Raw genomic sequence first — 19,889 nt, 5'->3', positions numbered from 1 at the left:
ACCTCTGTTTTGCAGAGGTGAATGAACCTCTAATGTGGTACTTCATATTCTTCCGAAGCGCACCACCTCTTTGGCAGTGTGGCATCAGGTAGTCGATCAATCATGTCTGTAAACCATCCATGAGAGGGCCAGTGTCAATAAAGGAGGAGGAGCATGAAATGAAAAACCCATCTCAAAAACACAGCAGCAGTGAAAAACCAACTATTACCCATGCACTTTAACCCCCCCCCCCCCCTTTTTTTTTTACAGCAACATAAAATATCAACATCAGACCCTCAAAACTGAAGATTTAGGTTCTCAGCTCTGAATTTTTAACCAGTCCTGAATAGGGAGCGCTGTTTGTGTGGGAGAGGCTGTGGTTAATAATAACTCCAACCAATAGTAACAACCTTGTTAACCCATAATACTGCGCAGTCAAAAAATAATATGGTACTTTTTAGTAAGAGGCATGAATCCCACATTTTTGTCTGCTGAATTGCCTCTTGAGGAGTCACAATCAACATTTCTCCCTCCATCGACATTGAGGAGACAGCTGCTTTTAACAAATCCCCTCTTAAAATAAAAGGAGAGAGGGTTGAGATGAAAAATGTTTCCATTTTTACGTGTTATTGATCAATATGAAACAGCTGTGGAACCGTAGAGTTAGACACACCTATGTATACCTGGGTATGCTACCATATACTTCAGTCTTTACAGTAATGTATGTTCAATACTACATTTGTCATAATTTGGCTGTGTGAAAGCAGGGAAGGACCCAAACGCAGACTTCTCAGAGTAAAGTAAACTGAAAAACAGAGCTTTATTTGCTAAATGGCAAAATAGTACAAAACTATACTGGGAATAAATAAGAAAACAAAACATACGGATAAGGACGCAGAGAAACACACAACTATGAGTGAGATCGCGACACTGGAAAGACGAATACAAAGGGCTTAAATGACGAGGGAACAGGAAACACATGGGGAACACAACTGGGTCAAATTACACTCAACGAGACAGAGGACATAAAGCTAAACATAACACACGAGACGAGGTACCTTCAAAGTAAGAGAAGCAAAGCAAAACATGGCGCACACACACAGGAGATTACTAAATCAAAACAGGAAGTAATGGGAACAAACACACAGAGGCGCAGACAGACCCAGAGGCACGATCTGATATCGTCGTGTTGGTGTTGTTCCCAGATCTACATAGTAAATGTTGTTCCAGGATCAACATTGCAAGTGACCAATCAGAATGTTGTGACGTCATACTTTTGCGACTTTGGGAAAAACTGCCATAAAACAAAAAACTGTTCTTAAGCTGCGAGAAACCGCCTTTGTCCGCCGATCAACGGACCCTGACCCTAACCCTTTAATAAACGCTAAGCAGAATTGATATTGTCCTTGCAACATTGGAATTTCATAAATGCACGAATGGCTTGGCGTGCCAAAGAATAACGTCACAAGAATGTGATTGGTCACTTGCAATGTTGATCCTGGAACAACATTTACTATGTTGTTCCAGGAATAACACCAACACGACGATATCAGATCATCCGACACAGAGACATGACTGACTGGGGAAACATGGATAAGCATGGCAGGCAGGGGGAAACAGAATGAAACATGAGGAGGAAACAAGACACAAGAACTCAAACAACCTATATAAACACAGACACACAGAGAAAGACACCGAGGGCAAAGACACAAGAAGAAAATACTAAAAAAAAAATTAAGGAACTAAACAGGGAATATAAGAAACTAACAGCAGAATAACTAAAGACTACTAATGAACCAGAACACAACCCATAATACAAAATACCACAAGAATACAAGAAAACACAAACTGCTGGACCAAAAGGACCCAGAACCATGAAATTTTACTGTTTCAGCCACTGATGTTAATAAAGTCCCTACAAGGTGTTTAAACTATCTCTCAGGTTTTGAAGGTCAGCGTTAGGAAGTATGGGGTAAAATTATCTGTGTCTGAGTGTTATCTGGAGATTTGCATATGACCATAGATTTCAGCTGATAATCAAAAGGATTCTCATTATCTCGACCGTTTCCAAATTGTGAACAAATATCAGTGTGGGAGTTAGAACACTAAACTCTTGAGGATTCGCTGTGATGTAAAAATCAAGCGGCACTCGTATAATATGTGTGATGTTGCTCACTTATAACAAGATTAGGGCTTGTTAGCAAACCCAGTTCAACCACAACCTGCTTTATGGCCTCTGCTCATTTTTGTTTTACTCATCTGCAGCTTTTTCATGGGCAGCTTGTAACGGCACAAAGAGAGTGTGGGAACGTCATAACAAGCACCCTCTTTTCCACTTTACACCTTTATTAGAAAAGCATTTTCACAATATAAGCATGTGTAAGTTACAAAGTTAAACCAGTGTACTTTATTAAAGTAGCCCATTATTATAGCTTATATTGTTCTGGGTTTGCCAATACTATTTGAGACAAGTGTTTAATATTTAAGGCTTTGTTATAGTTTTAAAGACTGCAGTCAGTGGTGCTGTTGCATTGTACTAAATCACAGTGTGAGGTGTTTGTGATATTGATGGGTATATTTTTTATTTTGCTGATTAGGGTTCAGGGAACAGTGGTGCTCCTGATTTATTAAACTGTTTCATTCTGTCACTTCCTTTCAATCAGCTTCGAAGTTGATGGTCGTTACAGTGATTGCTATTCATCACATCAAATCGATCATTGCTTGTGTTACACACAAACTAACACACATTGTTACTCAAATAAGCTGCAATTTTAACTCAGCCTATTACTCATAAATGCCTTGTAGCCATTAGTTGGTTTTTGATGAACGGGAGGGGGCACAGAGAGATATTAGTGAAGGGCGAAGCTGTTGTCCACATACAGTAATTAGGAATGTGACTTTGTTTTGTTTATTCTCCCTCCCTGTGCGCACACACATGAAAGGAGTAAAAAGTTTGTGAGACATATTCTCTGAAGCCCTGTTCAAGTCCAGGCCGAACGCTCTCTGCTTTTAAGTGATTATGTAGAACATTGCCTTTGGATTCGTGCGTGTTGCGTGTTTCTGTGGGCTCTGCTATATTTTTGGCTTTAGCAAATTAGAGCTGTGAACAACTGTCCTGTAGAAAGAAAGGTAGATGATGTGGAAATGAGGGGAAGTGCCCCTCTAGCAGGATGTGTTTAATGCCAAGACTGACCTTCACGTAGACATATTAAACAACAACGCTTTAACTGTCAGTGTTGTGTTTCTGTGTGTGCACTATGGAAAAAAAAATACAATTTGACCAAACACTGCGCACAAAAGAACAGCTTAAAAATAATGAAAACGGGATGCTTAATTATTTAGTTTTGTTTATATTTATTCCAGGACAAACCATATTCTCTGCATTTCAGTCAGGATTGTTGCATGTTCATTCTCATTCCTTGTGCAGTTTTCCTTATTGTGATCAAGATTTTCCAATTTTTTCCCCCTATTCTCACAGGTTTGCTATAGATTGTGTATGGTGTATATATGATACTGCTTCCTAAAGCCTTGAACATACTGGAAGTGGATTGTGGTGATGTTGCAACCAAAGTTTATAGAAAGTGAATAATATTTGCCGACTTCAAGTGACTACAGGCGAAATAACTGCTGCCAATGCAAAGTGGGCAGGACCTGCAGTAAACTTTAAGGCGAGCACCTGAAGAAACTACTAAAGTAAAGAATACTGTTGATTGACATATAACCTCCTAGTAAAGACATTAGAGGGTCACCTAGGCAACCAGAGCTGAGAATATCACAAGTGGCAGATTCAAAGTGATACGCGGCAAGCAAATCACTTCCAGTGTGTACACGGCTTAGATGTCAGCATTGTACCCTCGATGCTTGAGTTCTCAATCACCTGAAAATGCTTTCCTGTGTCATTTTGGTCGGGGTGTTGCTGGGCAACCTTAGCTTCATACGCCACACAACATCTATATCTATCCTCTTGTCCTTGTCTCGTGTGGAGACAGATGCTTTGTTTTATATTAGTGTAGATTTTCTCATAATTCTTCATTTCCCGAGGGAAAATTTACACCTCCTCCGTGACATCCTCTTATAAGGCACAAATCCTTGTACTGTAGTGGAAAATGTTATATTTGATGAAATTCGGGCAACATACCCATTGAGCGGTCACTTCCAGCTCTATCACTCATAATAGCGTGTTTGTGTATGAATTTGTCATCTAATATTGTTGCCATTTTTGTGCTTTTGGTGTACTTCCTCTGACCCTCACCTCAGCAATCATAAGATAAGATAACCTTTATTAGTCCCACACGTGGGAAATTTGTTCAATCAACATTTTGCCTGTATAAAGCTCGGCAGCTAGAGCGTAAATATAAAAAAATCTGGTTTAACTGTTGATTCAGAAATCTATAAATACCACGTACTTCAGTATAAAGACTCCATCAGCAAGGCCAAACAAAGCTTCTACTCTGGTATTATCAGTTCTTATGAGGGTACAAGGACTCTGTTTTCAGTTCTCAACAAGCTAATTCAACCCCCCAACGCTTTACCACCACACATCTATTCCTCTGAATCCTGCAACTCCTTGATGCTGTTCTGGACTACGAAAATCAATAAACATCCACCAGCAACTCAGATCAAATGTTGTGTCTACGCCCTCTCCAGAACCTTTTCTCCTTTTTGAGCCGTTTTCCACTTTTCATCTTCCTGATTTATCTGATATTTCCGAGTTCATATGTAAATCAAAGCCTGCCACATGTCATCTTGACCTCATGCCCACGGGGCTTGTGAAATCCTGCCTCTCTTCTTTACTCCCACTCATCTCTGCTATCATTCACTCTTCTCTCACCACCGGTATCGTTCCCTCCTTATTCAAGACTGCTCTAGTCACTCCTATACTGAAAAAAACCTTCTTTAGATCCTAACAACTTTAACAACCTCTGTCCGATTTCCAATTTAACCTTCATTTCTAAGATACTCGAAAAAGTGGTTGCACCTCAACTTCATTTACACCTGGTTAATAATAACAGTATCTACAAGAGATTTCAATCTGGTTTTCGCTCATGTCACAGTACAGAAACTGCTTTACTTAAAGTCACTAACGATCTTCTAATCGGAGCTGACTCTGGTCTTCTCACCATTCTCGTCCTTTTAGATCTGAGTTCAGCCTTTGACACCATTTCTCACTCTGTACTTCTAAGCAGACTTTCCTCTCTCGGCATCTCTGACACACCCCTCGCCTGGTTTCAATCATATCTCCTCGACCGTTCCCAGTTTATTCAACTATCATCCCACTCTCGTCTATTCCCCGTCTCCTCTGGTGTACCTCAAGGCTCAGTTTTAGGCCCTCTTCTCTTCATGATATACATCCTCCCTCTAGGTACCATTTTCCGCAAATTTGATCTTCAGTTTCACTGTTTTGCTGATGACACCCAGTTATATCTCTCTTGCAAACCTGATTCCTCCCTCCCACCTTCCTCCCTTTCAGAATGTCTAAGTGAGTTAAAATCCTGGTTTAGCTCTAATTTTCTAAAGCTCAATGAGGATAAAACTGAGATCCTCCTTATTGGCACCAAATCCAACCTTTTGAAGGCGAACCATTTCTCACTCACCATCGATAACTCCACAGTTTTCCCTTCTCCTCAGGTTAAGAGCCTTGGTGTCATCCTAGACAGTTCACTTTCCTATAAATCTCACATCAATAATCTCACCCGTTCTGCCTACATTCATCTACGCAACATTAACAGATTGCTTCCTTCTCTTTCCACCCAGTCTACGTCCATTCTTGTCCACAGTCTTGTTACCTCCCGTATTGACTACTGCAATTCTCTTCTGCATGGTCTCCCCCAAAAATCCCTCCATAAGCTTCAACTGGTTCAGAACTCTGCTGCTCGCATTATCACCAGAACCCCCTCCTACCAGCACATCACCCCTGTTCTTCAGGAACTTCACTGGCTCCCTGTGAAATTCCGGATAATATTCAAACTTCTTCTGCTCACCTTCAAGGCCCTTCATAACCTCGCTCCTCCTTACCTTTCTGACCTGTTAACCACTACCTGTTCTGCCCGTTCACTTTGATCTTCTTCTTCTATCCAGCTTGCTGTACCTTCCTTCCGCCTCACCACCATGGGAAGCAGAGCTTTCAGCTGCTCTGCTCCCAGGCTGTGGAGCTCTCTGCCCCCAAAAGTGTTTTATCCTACTGTAAAGTGTCCTTGGGTGACTTGAAAGGCCCTCATAAGTAAAATTTATTATTATTATTATTATTATTATAATGTTTGATACCGAGCAATTTTTTGATTTTAAACATAGTGTTTGAATAAAAACAGGAACTGATAGAAGTTCAGCAGCACAATATTTTATCATTTAGACGCACCAAACTGCAAACAATAATAGTATTTTACCAAAAGCAATATAGATGCTGTCAAACCATATCCATCTGAAAATCCAAAGGAAAGCACAAAAGCAGAAATGTATTATTAATTCCACTGCTTATTCCCTAGCGCAGTGAATGTAGCACCTGTTGTATTCCACCTTGTGTAAGCAAAGGTGATTTACACTTACACTGGTTCATGTTCATAAAAGCAGCCGTGGAACATGTTTACGTGCACGTGCAAAATGACAACATGTCACAGTAGACCGACTTGCTCCAAATAGGGAGATAATGTGCACAGATGTGTAGTGACAGTGTCATAACTGTGCATATCATAAGAGGGAGAACCAAGCTGAAACCTTTATAGATTCATATTGAAATACATAATAATTGACAACTCAGAGGGAAACATTAGGCTCATGAAAAATCGAATCGCAGCTCGTTATCATTCTATAGATATATATTTAATTGCTAAATTGATGCCTTTGGTGTGAAATAAATCCACTTTTAAATTAGACCCTTCGGTTTGCCGCCAAATGTCTCTACTTCAGTGATATTTTTATAGTCTGAGGTCTCTGTATCATCATCAATAAATCGTAAGTCATCACTTCTCTCTGTCTTCGCTTAGGTGTTCACCAGATATGGGAAGTGCTATATGTTCAACGCAGCAGAGGAGGGGAAGACGCTGCGCACCACCATGAAGGGAGGGACTGGAAATGGCCTGGAGATCATGCTCGACATCCAGCAAGATGAATACCTGCCTGTATGGGGTGACACAGGTAGGCCTGGAAACATGCTCACCATGATGTTCAAAAATAAGTTCATTACTGATTGATTTCCCTTTCAGTACCAGGTTAAAAACAAGACCACTATAGTTAAACGGGGCGATTTCAAATGAAGGATTCATTTTGTTCTCTGCTTTTTTTCTTCACTTGTAGCTTTTTGCTTGATTATATGATCCATGCAACAGCAATATTTAGTTACTTTGACTGATTTGTACCTCTTTCCTTGATGTGATTGCATCCAGGATGCCGTATGAACTCGTGCAACACTTGCACTTTAGATTCATCCACCTATGAGTCAGTCATTCCTGGTTTTGGTAAAAGCTTGTTTTCGTGTTCTTTTTTTCAATACCTCAAAAACTGTGTTGTTCTAAGCTTCAGCGTTAGCATGCAATATTTCATAAAATGCATTTTACACTGCTTACAAAACATTATTCTATTCCACTCAAACAAGTGGATTTCTTGAGAGTCCACTTGTTTCAGTCAACTCTCAAAGTTATTTCTTTCTTTCCATCGTTTATTTATTTGTCTGTCTGTGTTATGGGGATATTTTAACTGATCTCTTGCAAAGTGAATTTCAGATGGTAAAAATCATTGCAATGTTTAAAAAGCTATTTCCCTAGTTGTAGCCCAAACTGATCCTTTGGGCTGATGGTATTTTTTTTTATTCACTTTATTTACTTTAGACATAATAAATAAAAAAGCAATTTGTGTTTTTTTTGTTTTGTTTCTCCTGATGAAATCTCTTTAGGGACAGATTCATACCGAAAAATTCCAAATCAAAGTTTTAGAAAACTGAATGTGAAATTTTAAAATGCATGAGATGACAGTCATCAGTTTTTTTTTAATCCAAACAACTATAAATCTCTTCTTGTTTATACTTGTAAATCAGATGAAAAATGTTATTACCATTCCTGTCTTTTTAAAAAGTAAAAAGTATTGCACTGTATTGAGCTCAATACCCAAGGATTTAATTGAATAGAAGACTTATTTATATAGCTTTTCTAGCCCACATCAAGCACTTCTTGTTGCACGACTGCTGTTGTATTCTCTTTGAGAAAGACTCTAAGCAAATTTCTCAGGATATTTTCATTTGATGCATCTTCATTTATGCCCAACTGTGGGCATATTTTTCCTTTCAGAATGTAGACGTCTTACAGATCATAATACATATTCAAACTCTTTTCAACTCAAACACTAAAATAGTGGAGCTTTAAATTATCCTATTTAGTGAGATACATGTAAATATCTTATTTTTGATGCAGGGTGACTGTTTAAGGGAGGCTTGTTTTGTAAGCAGTGCCATATTGTAGCACATTGAATGACCAGCTCACGGCTAAAACAAGTGGAAGGGTAGACAGGGGAGTTCACAGCAGCTAGCCAAGCAATGCACAGCTCTGCAGATGGGCATTAGTTTTGGATATTAAAAAACTATCATCAGAAACTCCACGTCCTCTTACTCCTTATCTCGTTCTATTTACACTGGGTTTTGTAGGATTCCACCCAAACCTCCTTTAGGTTTTAATTCAGTTTGAACATGCTGTACTTCTGCCACCACCCTGACAGCATGTGGAACTCCTTCTCCCAGCAGGCTCCAGTTTTCAGTGCCCTTGTTTATCCCCTTGTGGTTTAATTAGCCTGGATGCACTGAGTCAGCCTCAGCATGGAGCATGCTGCTTCCTCAACTGAGCCAGGTCTCTGTGCTGTCCAGACATGATGGCAACATGCTGCACAGGCCCTAATTCCACATCTCCTCCCACCAGTTATCTTTTTCTCCATCCAGACAACCCACCTTCTTTCCTCCCATGGCTTTCTCTACTGTCCATCATCCAGAAGTGCAGCAGTTGGGTCTCTGGGGTTCTATTAGCACACTACAGTATCCAGGATGCTGCAGGGCAACCATGATAGTCCTCACTTTATCATGACGGACAAACATCACAAGAAATGTGTTTCATTCTGTGAAAAATGAACAAGACAGATATAACTTTGAGAGGTGGGAGAAAACAGATGGCCTGTTGCCTGGAAACGCAGCTTTCTTCTCGCCATGTTACTGACCAAACTGCTCAGTGAAGGAAATCATAAATGGACAGGATCTGTCTGTTTTTCCTATCCATACTGCTGCCTGCAAAATGAGTCCTCAGCCAGATTTTAAATAGTTAAATTCTCACCAGGAAATTAATTAGAGTAATTAGGACACCATTGTGGTTCATGATCAAGCATTTTTTGTTCTTTCCTCTTATATTCAGCAGGTAAAGTAAGTATGGATCACTGGTTTTCAAAGTAAATATATTTCTTAATATGCAGTTGACATGAAATTCTCACCAGATGTTGGTAACAACCCATCCAATCCACACATGGAAAGAAAATATCAAACCATAAATGTGGATAAATTCAGTTTTGTAACACAGGGAAAAAGTATTGAACATATGAAGAAGGGAGGTGCAGGAAGGCATGGAAGCTCATGACACCAGCTAAAATCTATCAGTGATAGATTTTAGCTGGTGTGAAATCTATCAATGCTTACACTTAGTGCAAATTAATACCAGCTGGTTTAGTCCCACCTGATGGCATATAAAAAGGTGTCTCATTACCAAGGTGTCACACAAGAAACACATCAGGATGGATAAAACCAAGCTCACTCAAGACTTTTGCAACCTTATTGCTGCAAAACACGCTGATGGCATTGGTTACAGCAAGCATTTCTATTGAAGGTTCCAATGAGCACTGCTGGAGCCATAATCAGGAAGTGGAAAGAAGATCATTTCGCCATGAACCAGCCGTTAACGGTGGGCCAATCGCAAGATTTCAGGCAGAGGAGTGAAAAGATCAGATGACTAAATGCACTGAGTCGCAATGGCTGAGTGCATTTGAAGAAAAGGGATGTTGAAGCATGTTTGCTGAACAACAATTAGAAAGACCTGTGAAATACTGGGAAATATAGTCTGGTCCCAGGACCAGACCAAACACGAGCTCGTTGGATGCCATAATACAAGTCCATGTTTGGAGGTAAAAAGGCACCATATTTCCCCCCCAAAAACACCATACCAACCGTGAAGGTTAGAGGTGAAAACATTATGGTGTGGGGATGTTTATCACATGGCCCTGGCACACTTTATATATTTGAAGGAATCTTCTACCATCTACCAGGATGATGAAGATTAAATCAGGGTGGGTGATTCAGCAAGACAATGATCCCAAACACACAGCCAAGGAAACCGTGAATTGGTTTCAGAGCAAGAAAATAAGTCTGCAAGATTGGCCTGAACTGAATCTAATTGAAAGTCTTTGGAAAGAACTGAAGCTCACAGTTCATAGAAGGAGCCCACAGAACCTTCGGGATTTAAAGACTGCTTGTATGGAAGAATGGGCTAAAATCAGACCTGGACAATGCATGCCATTAGTTTTAACATATAGGACCTGTCTTGAAGCTGTCATTGCAACAAATGCTTGTGTACAAGGTGTTAAATACATTTCAGTAAGCGTGCTCAAAGCTTTTTCCCTGTGTCATTTCTTCTTATTACAAATAATTTATGGCTTGATTTTGTTGCATGTGTGGACTGGGTGGGCTGTTACCAACGTCTGGTGAGAATTTCATGTCAATAGAATCTTAAGAAATATATTTAGAAAGCTGATGACGTCATCAGTACTTATTTTACCTGCAGCTTAACTGCTGCTCGAAAGAGTTTCCACAGAAAACTGTTATATGGTGGGAGTTTTCAGCCAAGCTTTTTTATGTTTTTATTTTATACTGGATGGGGGCTTATAAGAACACATGCATAAGGACAAACTGCTTTTAGAAAGAAAACATGTGCAGGACGTTCTTTTAAGCAAGCCAGAAACTGAAGCACAGCCCAGTCAGAGCAAATCTGAGTGCCAGGACATCATCTTCTACTGGGTCATCTGATAAACATTTTACCCATCTAATTGGCAAATCTCATACAGAGTATGCTATTTAGGCTTGTTTGGCATGCATACAGTACTTGTACATCAGTGAGCAAATTTGTCAATGTAAGGAGGGAAGGAACTGGATTATTAAGTAAATATTTTTGCTTTGGCTGTTTTAAGAGCGCTCTAGTACTACATTAAACCTCTGAAAATTTCATAATACCTAGAGTTCATCCGTTTTTCCATTTAAAGTCAGCAAGCAGTCTTTATGCACTCAGCACCCTGTCCATTCAATAGCACAACAGTGTTTGTAGAATAATGAAAAGCTCCTCAGACACATTACAGGCAAAGCCGCAAACTGTGATGACACTGAAGTCCAGTCCTTTCTTATATCAGATATATTTGTGTTTTCATCATCATCACAGAGGATTGCTTTTAAGATTGTGCTCTGGTTGAAGGGATGCAGATTGTAAGAGATTTGCAAAGAATCACAGAGTCAGGAGTTTCTGTCTTCTTCTGTTGTCTATTTTCCCTCTGTTTGCCATTCATCTTATCAGATTTTAGCTTCCATCATATGTGGCAAACAGGAAAGTGCAACCCAAACAAGCCTCAGAGTCCGCCGTTAAAATCGTGCCTTGTCTGTACATTTTCTGTCTGCCGTTAGGAAATGAAAGCGATGGTGAAAACACTGAGAAAGGGAGCAGGTTTTTTTATTTCAGCAGCAGGTTAAGCCAAGTGCAAGTGGAATTGGAAAGTCCTTGATCCTTTTATCTTTACTTTTTGTATCTTTTCCTTTTGTGATGTCAGTGTGATGTTCTCATGTGCAATCTTTTGTGTGTGGGGTTTTTTTTCTTGGATATTTAGACTGCATCTTTGATTGAACTGTATTGTTTCTTAAATTGATGAGGGGAAAAAACACAAGGGATCAGTTTAATTTTTAATTAATCTGCCATCCAAATATTATGTTTAGTTGGGTATTTTTACAGGATTGTGGGTCAAAAAAATCTTTCTTCACATCTTAGCTACAGTAGCATAGGTGGCACATCTGAATGCTTTGCTCATTTGCTGCTTTTTGCTGTTTCATTCAGTCTGCTTGGAAACTATTATTACTCTTCATGTCAAGATTTTGCAAAGCCAGCATTTTAGCTCTGTATGATTTGTCTGTTGCTCAGATTTGTCTACAATGTTTCTATCTGAATATGAATTGAATTGATGTTGCTGTAGCTTTTTACAAAAAAATGCCAGACATAAGACTGAATACAGAATCCGGTTGAATTCATTTATGTTGAACAGAGAAGCCGAGTACTGAATGAACATAAACATAGATTGAGTATTCAAAAAATGTAGAGATGTGAACTTTTCCATGAAGGCTGGAAAACGTGTGAGCTGTTAAAGATCATATGGTATGATCAAACAGTCCAGAAAAGTTGCTAAATGGACCTCATGGTGGGAATTTCGGAAGGTGAAAAATGTGAGTGCATTTAAGAAATTGATTTTAGTTCAACACAAGTTGAATTTTTATATATGAAACTGCACAGCGCATGAATATATGCTATAGAAGTCAGCATCATCTTTCTGGGGCTGTGGTTAGTCACAGTTATTCCTGATGCTAAATGCTGGACATGTGCTCACAAGTCTGTGCTTTAAGTCCTCTTGATTCCAGAGGTCAACAAGGCATTTTTTGTGCTGTGAGCTGCAGCTCAACTGGGGAAAAGAAAGAGAAGAAAGAAAGAGGGAAATAAAAACAGCAGGGAAGAGGAACGGTAATAAAGGGCAAAAGAAAAAAACAACAAAACAAACAAACAAAATACATATATCAATCACATCGATCACCTGTTGAGAAAGAAGAAAGAGAAAACAATCAAAAACAAAGCCACAGCCCCGTCCTCCAGGGCATGGAGCAGGTATGGAGGAGATCAAGACTCCAGACATCCAGAGGCCCTCAGAACACAAGAGACCAAGGAAGACCAACAGAGGGGCAGCCGCGCCACTATCCCAGAAAGAACTGAGGAGAGCCCCAGATGAGGGCTCACTCAGCAGCCGTGGAGCAGAAGCCGGGGGGTTGCAGTGACGTGCCCGTGAGCTCCGCTGGCAGCCAGCTGTGCCAGAGTGACCGAGCCTCAGGCCGAGGGCACCCCACCCCCGAAGTGACCCGAGCGAGCCCCAGGCTCCAGGCCCCGACAAGCAGCCACCAAGGAGTGAGCCAGTGTGTACCCGGATGCCCATCCCCAGACACAAAGAACCACCAATGCACCAATGTCTGAGGGCATCTGCCACCGGCAGGGGGAGTGGTGGTGGTGATAGGCGGGCGGGCGGGGGGGGGGGATAGGCCTCCATACCTTGGAGGGCCTGAGATGTCCCTAGAGAGGTGGCGTCTGATACCCGACCTGACATATAGACACAGTACATCCATTCCCACCCTCATGCTCTCATATGCAATTACTCAGCGCTCACCCAACGTGGAGACAGACATAAATAGACACTGTACACACAATCACACTCCCCAAGCGTACTCTATACCCCAGGTCTAGGTACCCTTGCCCCTGGAGGGGGAAACTGCATCCAGACCCAGGTAGTGTTACCCTTTTCCCTGGGGTGGAGAGAAGCAGACCGCCCCGACTCCGCAGCAGCAGGGAGGCTCCACATTCCAGACCCCAATCGGACGGCCAACTCCTCCTCCCACACACATACATCAACTCCTTGATGTATGTGTGTTTTAAGGTGCATATAAAACCCAGGAGGGCATGGAGCTACCTGCCAGAGAGCAGCAGCGCATAGCCCCTCATGATAGCCCTCAATGTCCATCCGACATTTGTGCTCCACTAGCTTCCTTATTTATTTATTTTAAAGATAAAACCTTATTGTAGTGGTTTACACATTTGTTTGGCAAGCAAAAGGTTGCTGGTTCATTTCCATTTAGAGATACAAATTCTCTTCTGGGTTGTGTCAGGAAAGGCAAATCAAACATGCGGAGCTACCCACTGTGACCACCCCTTGTGACAAGAGAGTAACCGAAAGTAGCTTCTTTTTTTTAATTTATTTTTTTACAGGTCAGCTTTAAGGTGATTTTTTCCTTCTTTTTCCACTGAGCCATAGTCTCTGGTGGCTTTCTCCATGTTGCACCTTGAGGTAATTTTGTTTCCCTATAAAGAGAAATGGGGTCTTGGCAGTATTTCTGATTGCAAGCAGGCCTATCAGCAATTCAGAATGATTCTAAATTGCTAAATTATGCACTTTGGTAAAGATAAAAGTGTCAGGTTCACACATTGTAAGAATCTGATTGTAATTCTAGAAACAGCTCAATATAGTAATGAGTAAATGAGCCCCAACACAAGCATGTGCACGACTAGGTTAACATCCGCACTGTTTGCACACTACTTTATCATGTTCGGATTACCATCTGTCTCAGTAAGTATGTATTTACTGAAATAAAAGGACACATTTAAATGTTGAACTGATGCTTGATTAGAAGGAAAGAGAGGAAGAAATAGAGCTTATTTGTTTTCATCTGACGATCATACATTTTTTATTGGACCAAGAGGAATGCAAAAAGTCAAGATGATAATAAAAAGAAACAAGCACATCAAATATAAACTGTAGTCAGTCGCTAAGTGTAATACATGAGCATTAATAATAATAATAATAATAATAATGGATTGCATTTATATAGCGCTTTTCTAGGCACCCAAAGCGCTGTACAATTCCACTATTCATTCACTCTCACATTCACACACTGGTGGAGGCAGCTACAGTTGCAGCCACAACTGCCCTGAGGCAGACTGACAGAAGCGAGGCTGCCATATCGCGCCATCGGCCCCTCTGGTCAACACCAGTAGGCAGTAGGGTAAAGTGTCTTGCCCAAGGACACAACGACCAGGACAGAGAGAGCAGGGGGATGGAACCGGCAACCTTCTGGTTACAGATGAGCTTCCCAGTCCCCTGAGCCACGGTCGCCCCAAGACATTCACATGATTATACAGAGTTTATGAGTGAAGGCTTCTTATATTCACTTTCTTTTGAAATTTTTCTTCCGCTTGCCAGCTGCCAAGTCATTTTTGCTCTCCTACATTACACCCATAATACAGACCTTTTATAAAGCCTGACATGCCCAGTCCTTAATGTGACAAATCCTGTAGAAAGGTGAAATAGAGAGAGGAAGGTGATAGGCCGTGGTAGAACTTTTTCATCATATCTTTTACACACTATTCATGCACCCACAGTCTTGCATGCACAGATCAGTCGATCGTCTTCTTTTGCTTACTTCTCTGTTTGCCCATAGTGAGCTGAAACCTGAAGGGGAATGGAAATCAGAACACCACCTGCATTTAAACAGTCAAACAAAGCAAGCAGGATTCAGGTTATGACTGTAGCTTTTGATAGCATCCTAAGTTAGTCCAGCCCTCTGACTGCACAGAGGGCAATATAAGTCAAATGAGTGTGACTGCAGTGATGAAATAGATGGTAACTGCAGATCTGTGATTCTGCTAAAGCTATGGTCATATGTAGCAAACATCATTATTCACGATCCCCTTGATCATCTTTTGATAAGGGAAGATGAACTGATGGGAGCACAAACAAGCACAGCCATTCCCATTTGCTCTGATCTCTTATGCTCACACATGCGCGCACATATGTACTACTAATAACACATTTTCAATCACAGCAAGAGATCATTGTTTCATGTGCTGCATCTTATTCTGTGTAAATTGATGTCTTGTTATGAGAGATAAAGGTCTCGAACAGTCTGATTCTAGTGTCTTACAACTAAGCAACATTCATTTGCAGGACAGTTAGCTTATTTGGTGTTCTTTATCATCATTTATTACCTTCATGCAGTTGCTCTTCACTGCTGGATTTGTTTCTATTAGCTATGTAATGCAAGACAACTGGGTGTGAATAAAAGCTAATGTAAAGTCAAGCTTTTTCCAGCTTGTCATTTGCGTGAATATGCTGCTTTTTGTAGGCTATGTGGGAAGTTAGTGTCTTTTTTTTTTGTCAGGAAAACACAAATCAGCACAAGTATGATGATTAGCTCTTTCCACATTTTATAGACCAACACGTTAACTGAAAAATCGTGGTTAATTGCTAATAAAAATACTGCCATGGCTTGATTCTGAGATATATATGTGTCTGCTTCTGCTAAAATAACATTTTAATCCCCTGTTGGAATAAAATAAAATTGATAGTTGATATGTGAATACTCTGGAAAGGCGAGCTACCTGGTGAGTACTAGAACTGCTGTCTGTGACATCCTGTAGAGACTTTTGATTTGAAGGGAATCTCGGAAGAAATTATGCACACAGTTTGTTAGCTTCGCCTGATGGTGCAGCTGCTGCGATGGGCTACTAAGAGAGGAGCAGACACACTCCCGTGTAAAAAGATCAACCCGAACATGACCATCATTCACAGAGAGCCAGGTCGTTTTCTCATATTTATTAGCTGTCAAATGCGAAAGTCTGCTACTGATCTCAGTGAATGATCGGGTCTTGTCTGCCTGGAAATTTGCAGATTTGGGTAAAATAGGGTGACATGCTGCAGTTTCTGCTCTTCAGAAAAGCAGAAAAATCATCATCAAGTAGACTGTTTTATAACTCTGATATGGAGAGACAGCCTCATTCTTGAGGAAGATTGAGGCTGACTTGACAGTTTTCGAGAGGACAACACCCTCCATCAAGAGGATGAGCCACAGAAGGTCATTGCTGAAAAGGGTGGCTGTTCACAGAGAATGAAAACTTGACTGGAAGAGAAAAATGAAAATATTTAAAAGTCAGTTCAAGAACTTGGGAGAGCTTAACATGCTGTGGACTGCAGCTGGTGTCAGTGAATCAAGAGCCATCACATACCAGCGTCTTCAGGAAAGGGGCTACATCTGTCGCATTCTTAATATCAAGGGACTCCTGAACCAGAGATGACATCAAAACTAAGAAGAAAAAGAGCCGGACTGTTGCTCAGTGGTCCACTGTCCTCTTTTCAGATGAAAGTAAACTTAGCATTTCATTTAGCAATCAAATTCAAATTCAAATTCAAATTCAAATTTTATTTGTCACGTACACAGTCATACACAGTACGATATGTAGTGAAATGCTTGGACAACTGCTCGTGACCTAAAGAAAACAAAAAAGGAAAAGGCTATGAATAAGAAAGGAAATAAATATGAAAAATTAAAAAGGGTAAATTTAACTAGGAAGGAATAAAATATAAATTAAGGTTAAAAATGAAATAACTGTACAACACAAATTAGAATGAAGGGTAAATTTAACTGGGAAGAATAAGATAAAATATATAAATTAAAGTTGAAAATAAAATAACTGTACAACAAATACACAATACACAATATAGAACTATATAAGAATGTATGAAGAAATATAAATATAAATAAATATATACACAATAACAGCAGCTGTACAAGTATTAACCGGAAATGAAGAATATAGTGACCAGTGTTGTGCAAAAAAACAATGTCCAGAAAGTCCAGTGTGTGTGTAAGAACCATATGTGTGGGTCAGTACTGTGTGGTGGTGTGATTGAGAGACCGTATCGCCTGCGGGAAGAAGCTCCTCCTCAGTCTCTCTGTGTTGGTCTTCAGGGAGCGGAATCGCTTTCCTGACCTCAACAGAGAGAACAGTCTGTTGTTGGGATGGCTGAGGTCCTTCACGATCTTCCTGGCCTTGGTCCAGCACCGCCTGCTGTAGATTGAGTGCAGGTCAGGGAGCTCGGAGCGGATGGTGCGCTCAGCTGACCGCACAACCCTCTGTAGAGCTCGTCTGTAGAGCTCGTCTCTCAATCAATATCCTAGAGTCTGGAGGAAGAGTGCAGAGGCCCTGAATCAGGGGTAATTGAAGTCCAGTGTGAAGTTTCCACAGTTTGTGATGCTTTTCGGTGCCATGCCATTTCCTGATGTTGGCAGTGGTTGGTCCACTAGATTTTATCCAGTCCAAAATCAACTTGGCCCTCTAACTGTGGCTCTTCATGCTTCCATCTGCTGACAAGCTTTTGAGAGGTGCAGATTTTCCAGCAAGACTTATCCCCTGCCCCAAGTGCCAAAGCTACCACTACTATACTGACCACATTATAACTGTGCTTTATTGGCCAGCCAACTCACCTGACCTGAACTACTGTTAAGAGGGAGATGAGTAAGCTGATCTCCTCCATTCCACTGCATGGAATGATTTTTAACAAAGGAGCCCTACTCAGTCTTCGAACGTATAACTGAACATATTTCCAAACACTGGACGAAAATAAAAACTTTTTAATGAATCTTAGGAAACATGATGTGAGCTATGCAGTCCTGTAAAGAGGACAGAAATAATGACTTTCACTATGACTTTATGTGTCTCACATTATTTTGTAGGAATTTTGGCCCAATTTATTTACAATGTCGCCTAAGTTCTTTGAGGTACATTCAGCTGTGTGTTGCATTGAGGTAACACTGAGTTACCCTCAAGAATTGGTCAAGCAGCAGCAGCATTCGCCTCCCTCCGATGGCGCCTCTGGAAGAAGAGGCCTCATCACCAAAATCCGCCTGTCACGCACACTGGTATTGCTCATTCTTCTCCATAGATCCGAGACCTGGGTCATCCTCAAGCATGACCTCAACAAGCTCGAGGTCTTCCAAACGCGTTGTTGGTGTCAGATTCTCCAAGTGTCCCTTAATGACTGTCTCAGCGACAGTGCAATATGTAGTCAATGTCACCAAAAGCCCTCGATGGAAGAGCTGGTCCAGAAGTGACGACTACAATGGTTTGGCCACATCTGCCGCATGCAAGCAACTATCGCCTGCCATATCGCCTTCTGCTGCAGCAGCGGCCCGCCCACTGGAGAATCAAGCATGACACGCCCAAGAAGACTCGGATCAAGCAAATTGAATGATCTTAAACAACGGTGTCTAATGTGCGAGTCCATCGTTGAACAAGATGGAAACCCTACGGCACTCACAGCGACGTATTGGTTTCGTGGACAACCTAGCCTGCTGGCCAATTTTGTCTTTCCAGGCACAAAAGAAAAAACACTGAGTTGATCACTTTTTGTAGAGGTGCTCACACTTGCTGTTGATCAGTTAATCAAGTACATTTCATTAGCAGCACCTGACTGTCACTTATCCCCTTAATTGCTGTGGGAGGAGTAACATTATATTTAGTTTTTCACGGCACTGTATAGAACCCTATGGAAACTTTATTTTCCTCATTTCTGTAGCCCACAAAAAGAAAAATGAAGTAAAACAAGCAATTGAAATATTTTGAAATATTTAATTTTGAAATATTTCATGAATATAAAAATTTACCCATTTTATGCAAAATTAGGGGAACCTGGAAAAAAATATATATTATTGAGCTACTGCTTGCAGAAATACAATGTAAAAACTTGTTAAATGTCCCTTGGCAAAATAAAAACCAGCAGAGAATATATGCTGCAGTTATTGTTTATGCTGACAGCCTTTGTTTATTTGCTACTCATATAAATACAGTTTTGTCATATATATACGATTAAAAGACATTAGACAGCACACAGTCTCACAGGGTGACATACTCCTTTATTAAATAAAACAGCCAGCATAGTTAGTGTCAGTAGCTCAGGGATGAAATTCTTTGTTTACACTGTTAAGTGCTCATTTTAATGAAGGATTATGTCATCCAGTACAACAGAAGGGCTCTTTAATGGTTTTTAATCGTCTTTGGACAACAGTGGCTAATTATGTGCAGTCTTACAGTGCTAATGGGGCATTTGTTACAGCATTATAACAGTAATAGTATAAAAAAGACATATTTGGGTATTGTGTTTCTCTTTTAACAAGTCCCACTATAAATAACCATATAAAGACAAATATGCTACACTGAATAATTATTGTTCTGTGACATGTTCTTAAGCAGTGGGGTGAAAAAATAGTTAAAATT

The 19,889-nt window shown here is 40.5% G+C and overlaps 1 protein-coding gene across 2 annotated transcripts in view; it reads left to right on the top strand.

Moving 5' to 3' along the window:
• The window catches only part of asic2 (acid-sensing (proton-gated) ion channel 2), a 434,185-nt gene that overhangs the window by 389,634 nt on the left and 24,662 nt on the right, over window positions 1–19,889 (top strand). For both annotated transcript variants that reach the window (XM_085352784.1, XM_085352782.1), the window contains exon 2: window positions 6,960–7,110. In XM_085352784.1, the coding sequence (XP_085208910.1) occupies window positions 6,960–7,110 (151 nt within the window). The remainder of the gene's footprint in view (window positions 1–6,959; window positions 7,111–19,889) is intronic.

The sequence above is a fragment of the Diplotaxodon limnothrissa genome, linkage group LG4 (genome assembly GCF_057381915.1).
Source record: "Diplotaxodon limnothrissa isolate DT_005_m linkage group LG4, D_limnothrissa_male_GT1.1, whole genome shotgun sequence".
NCBI lineage: Eukaryota > Metazoa > Chordata > Actinopteri > Cichliformes > Cichlidae > Diplotaxodon > Diplotaxodon limnothrissa.
Note: the sequence above shows the minus strand (reverse complement) of the source record. Positions and strands in the feature narration are given on the sequence as shown.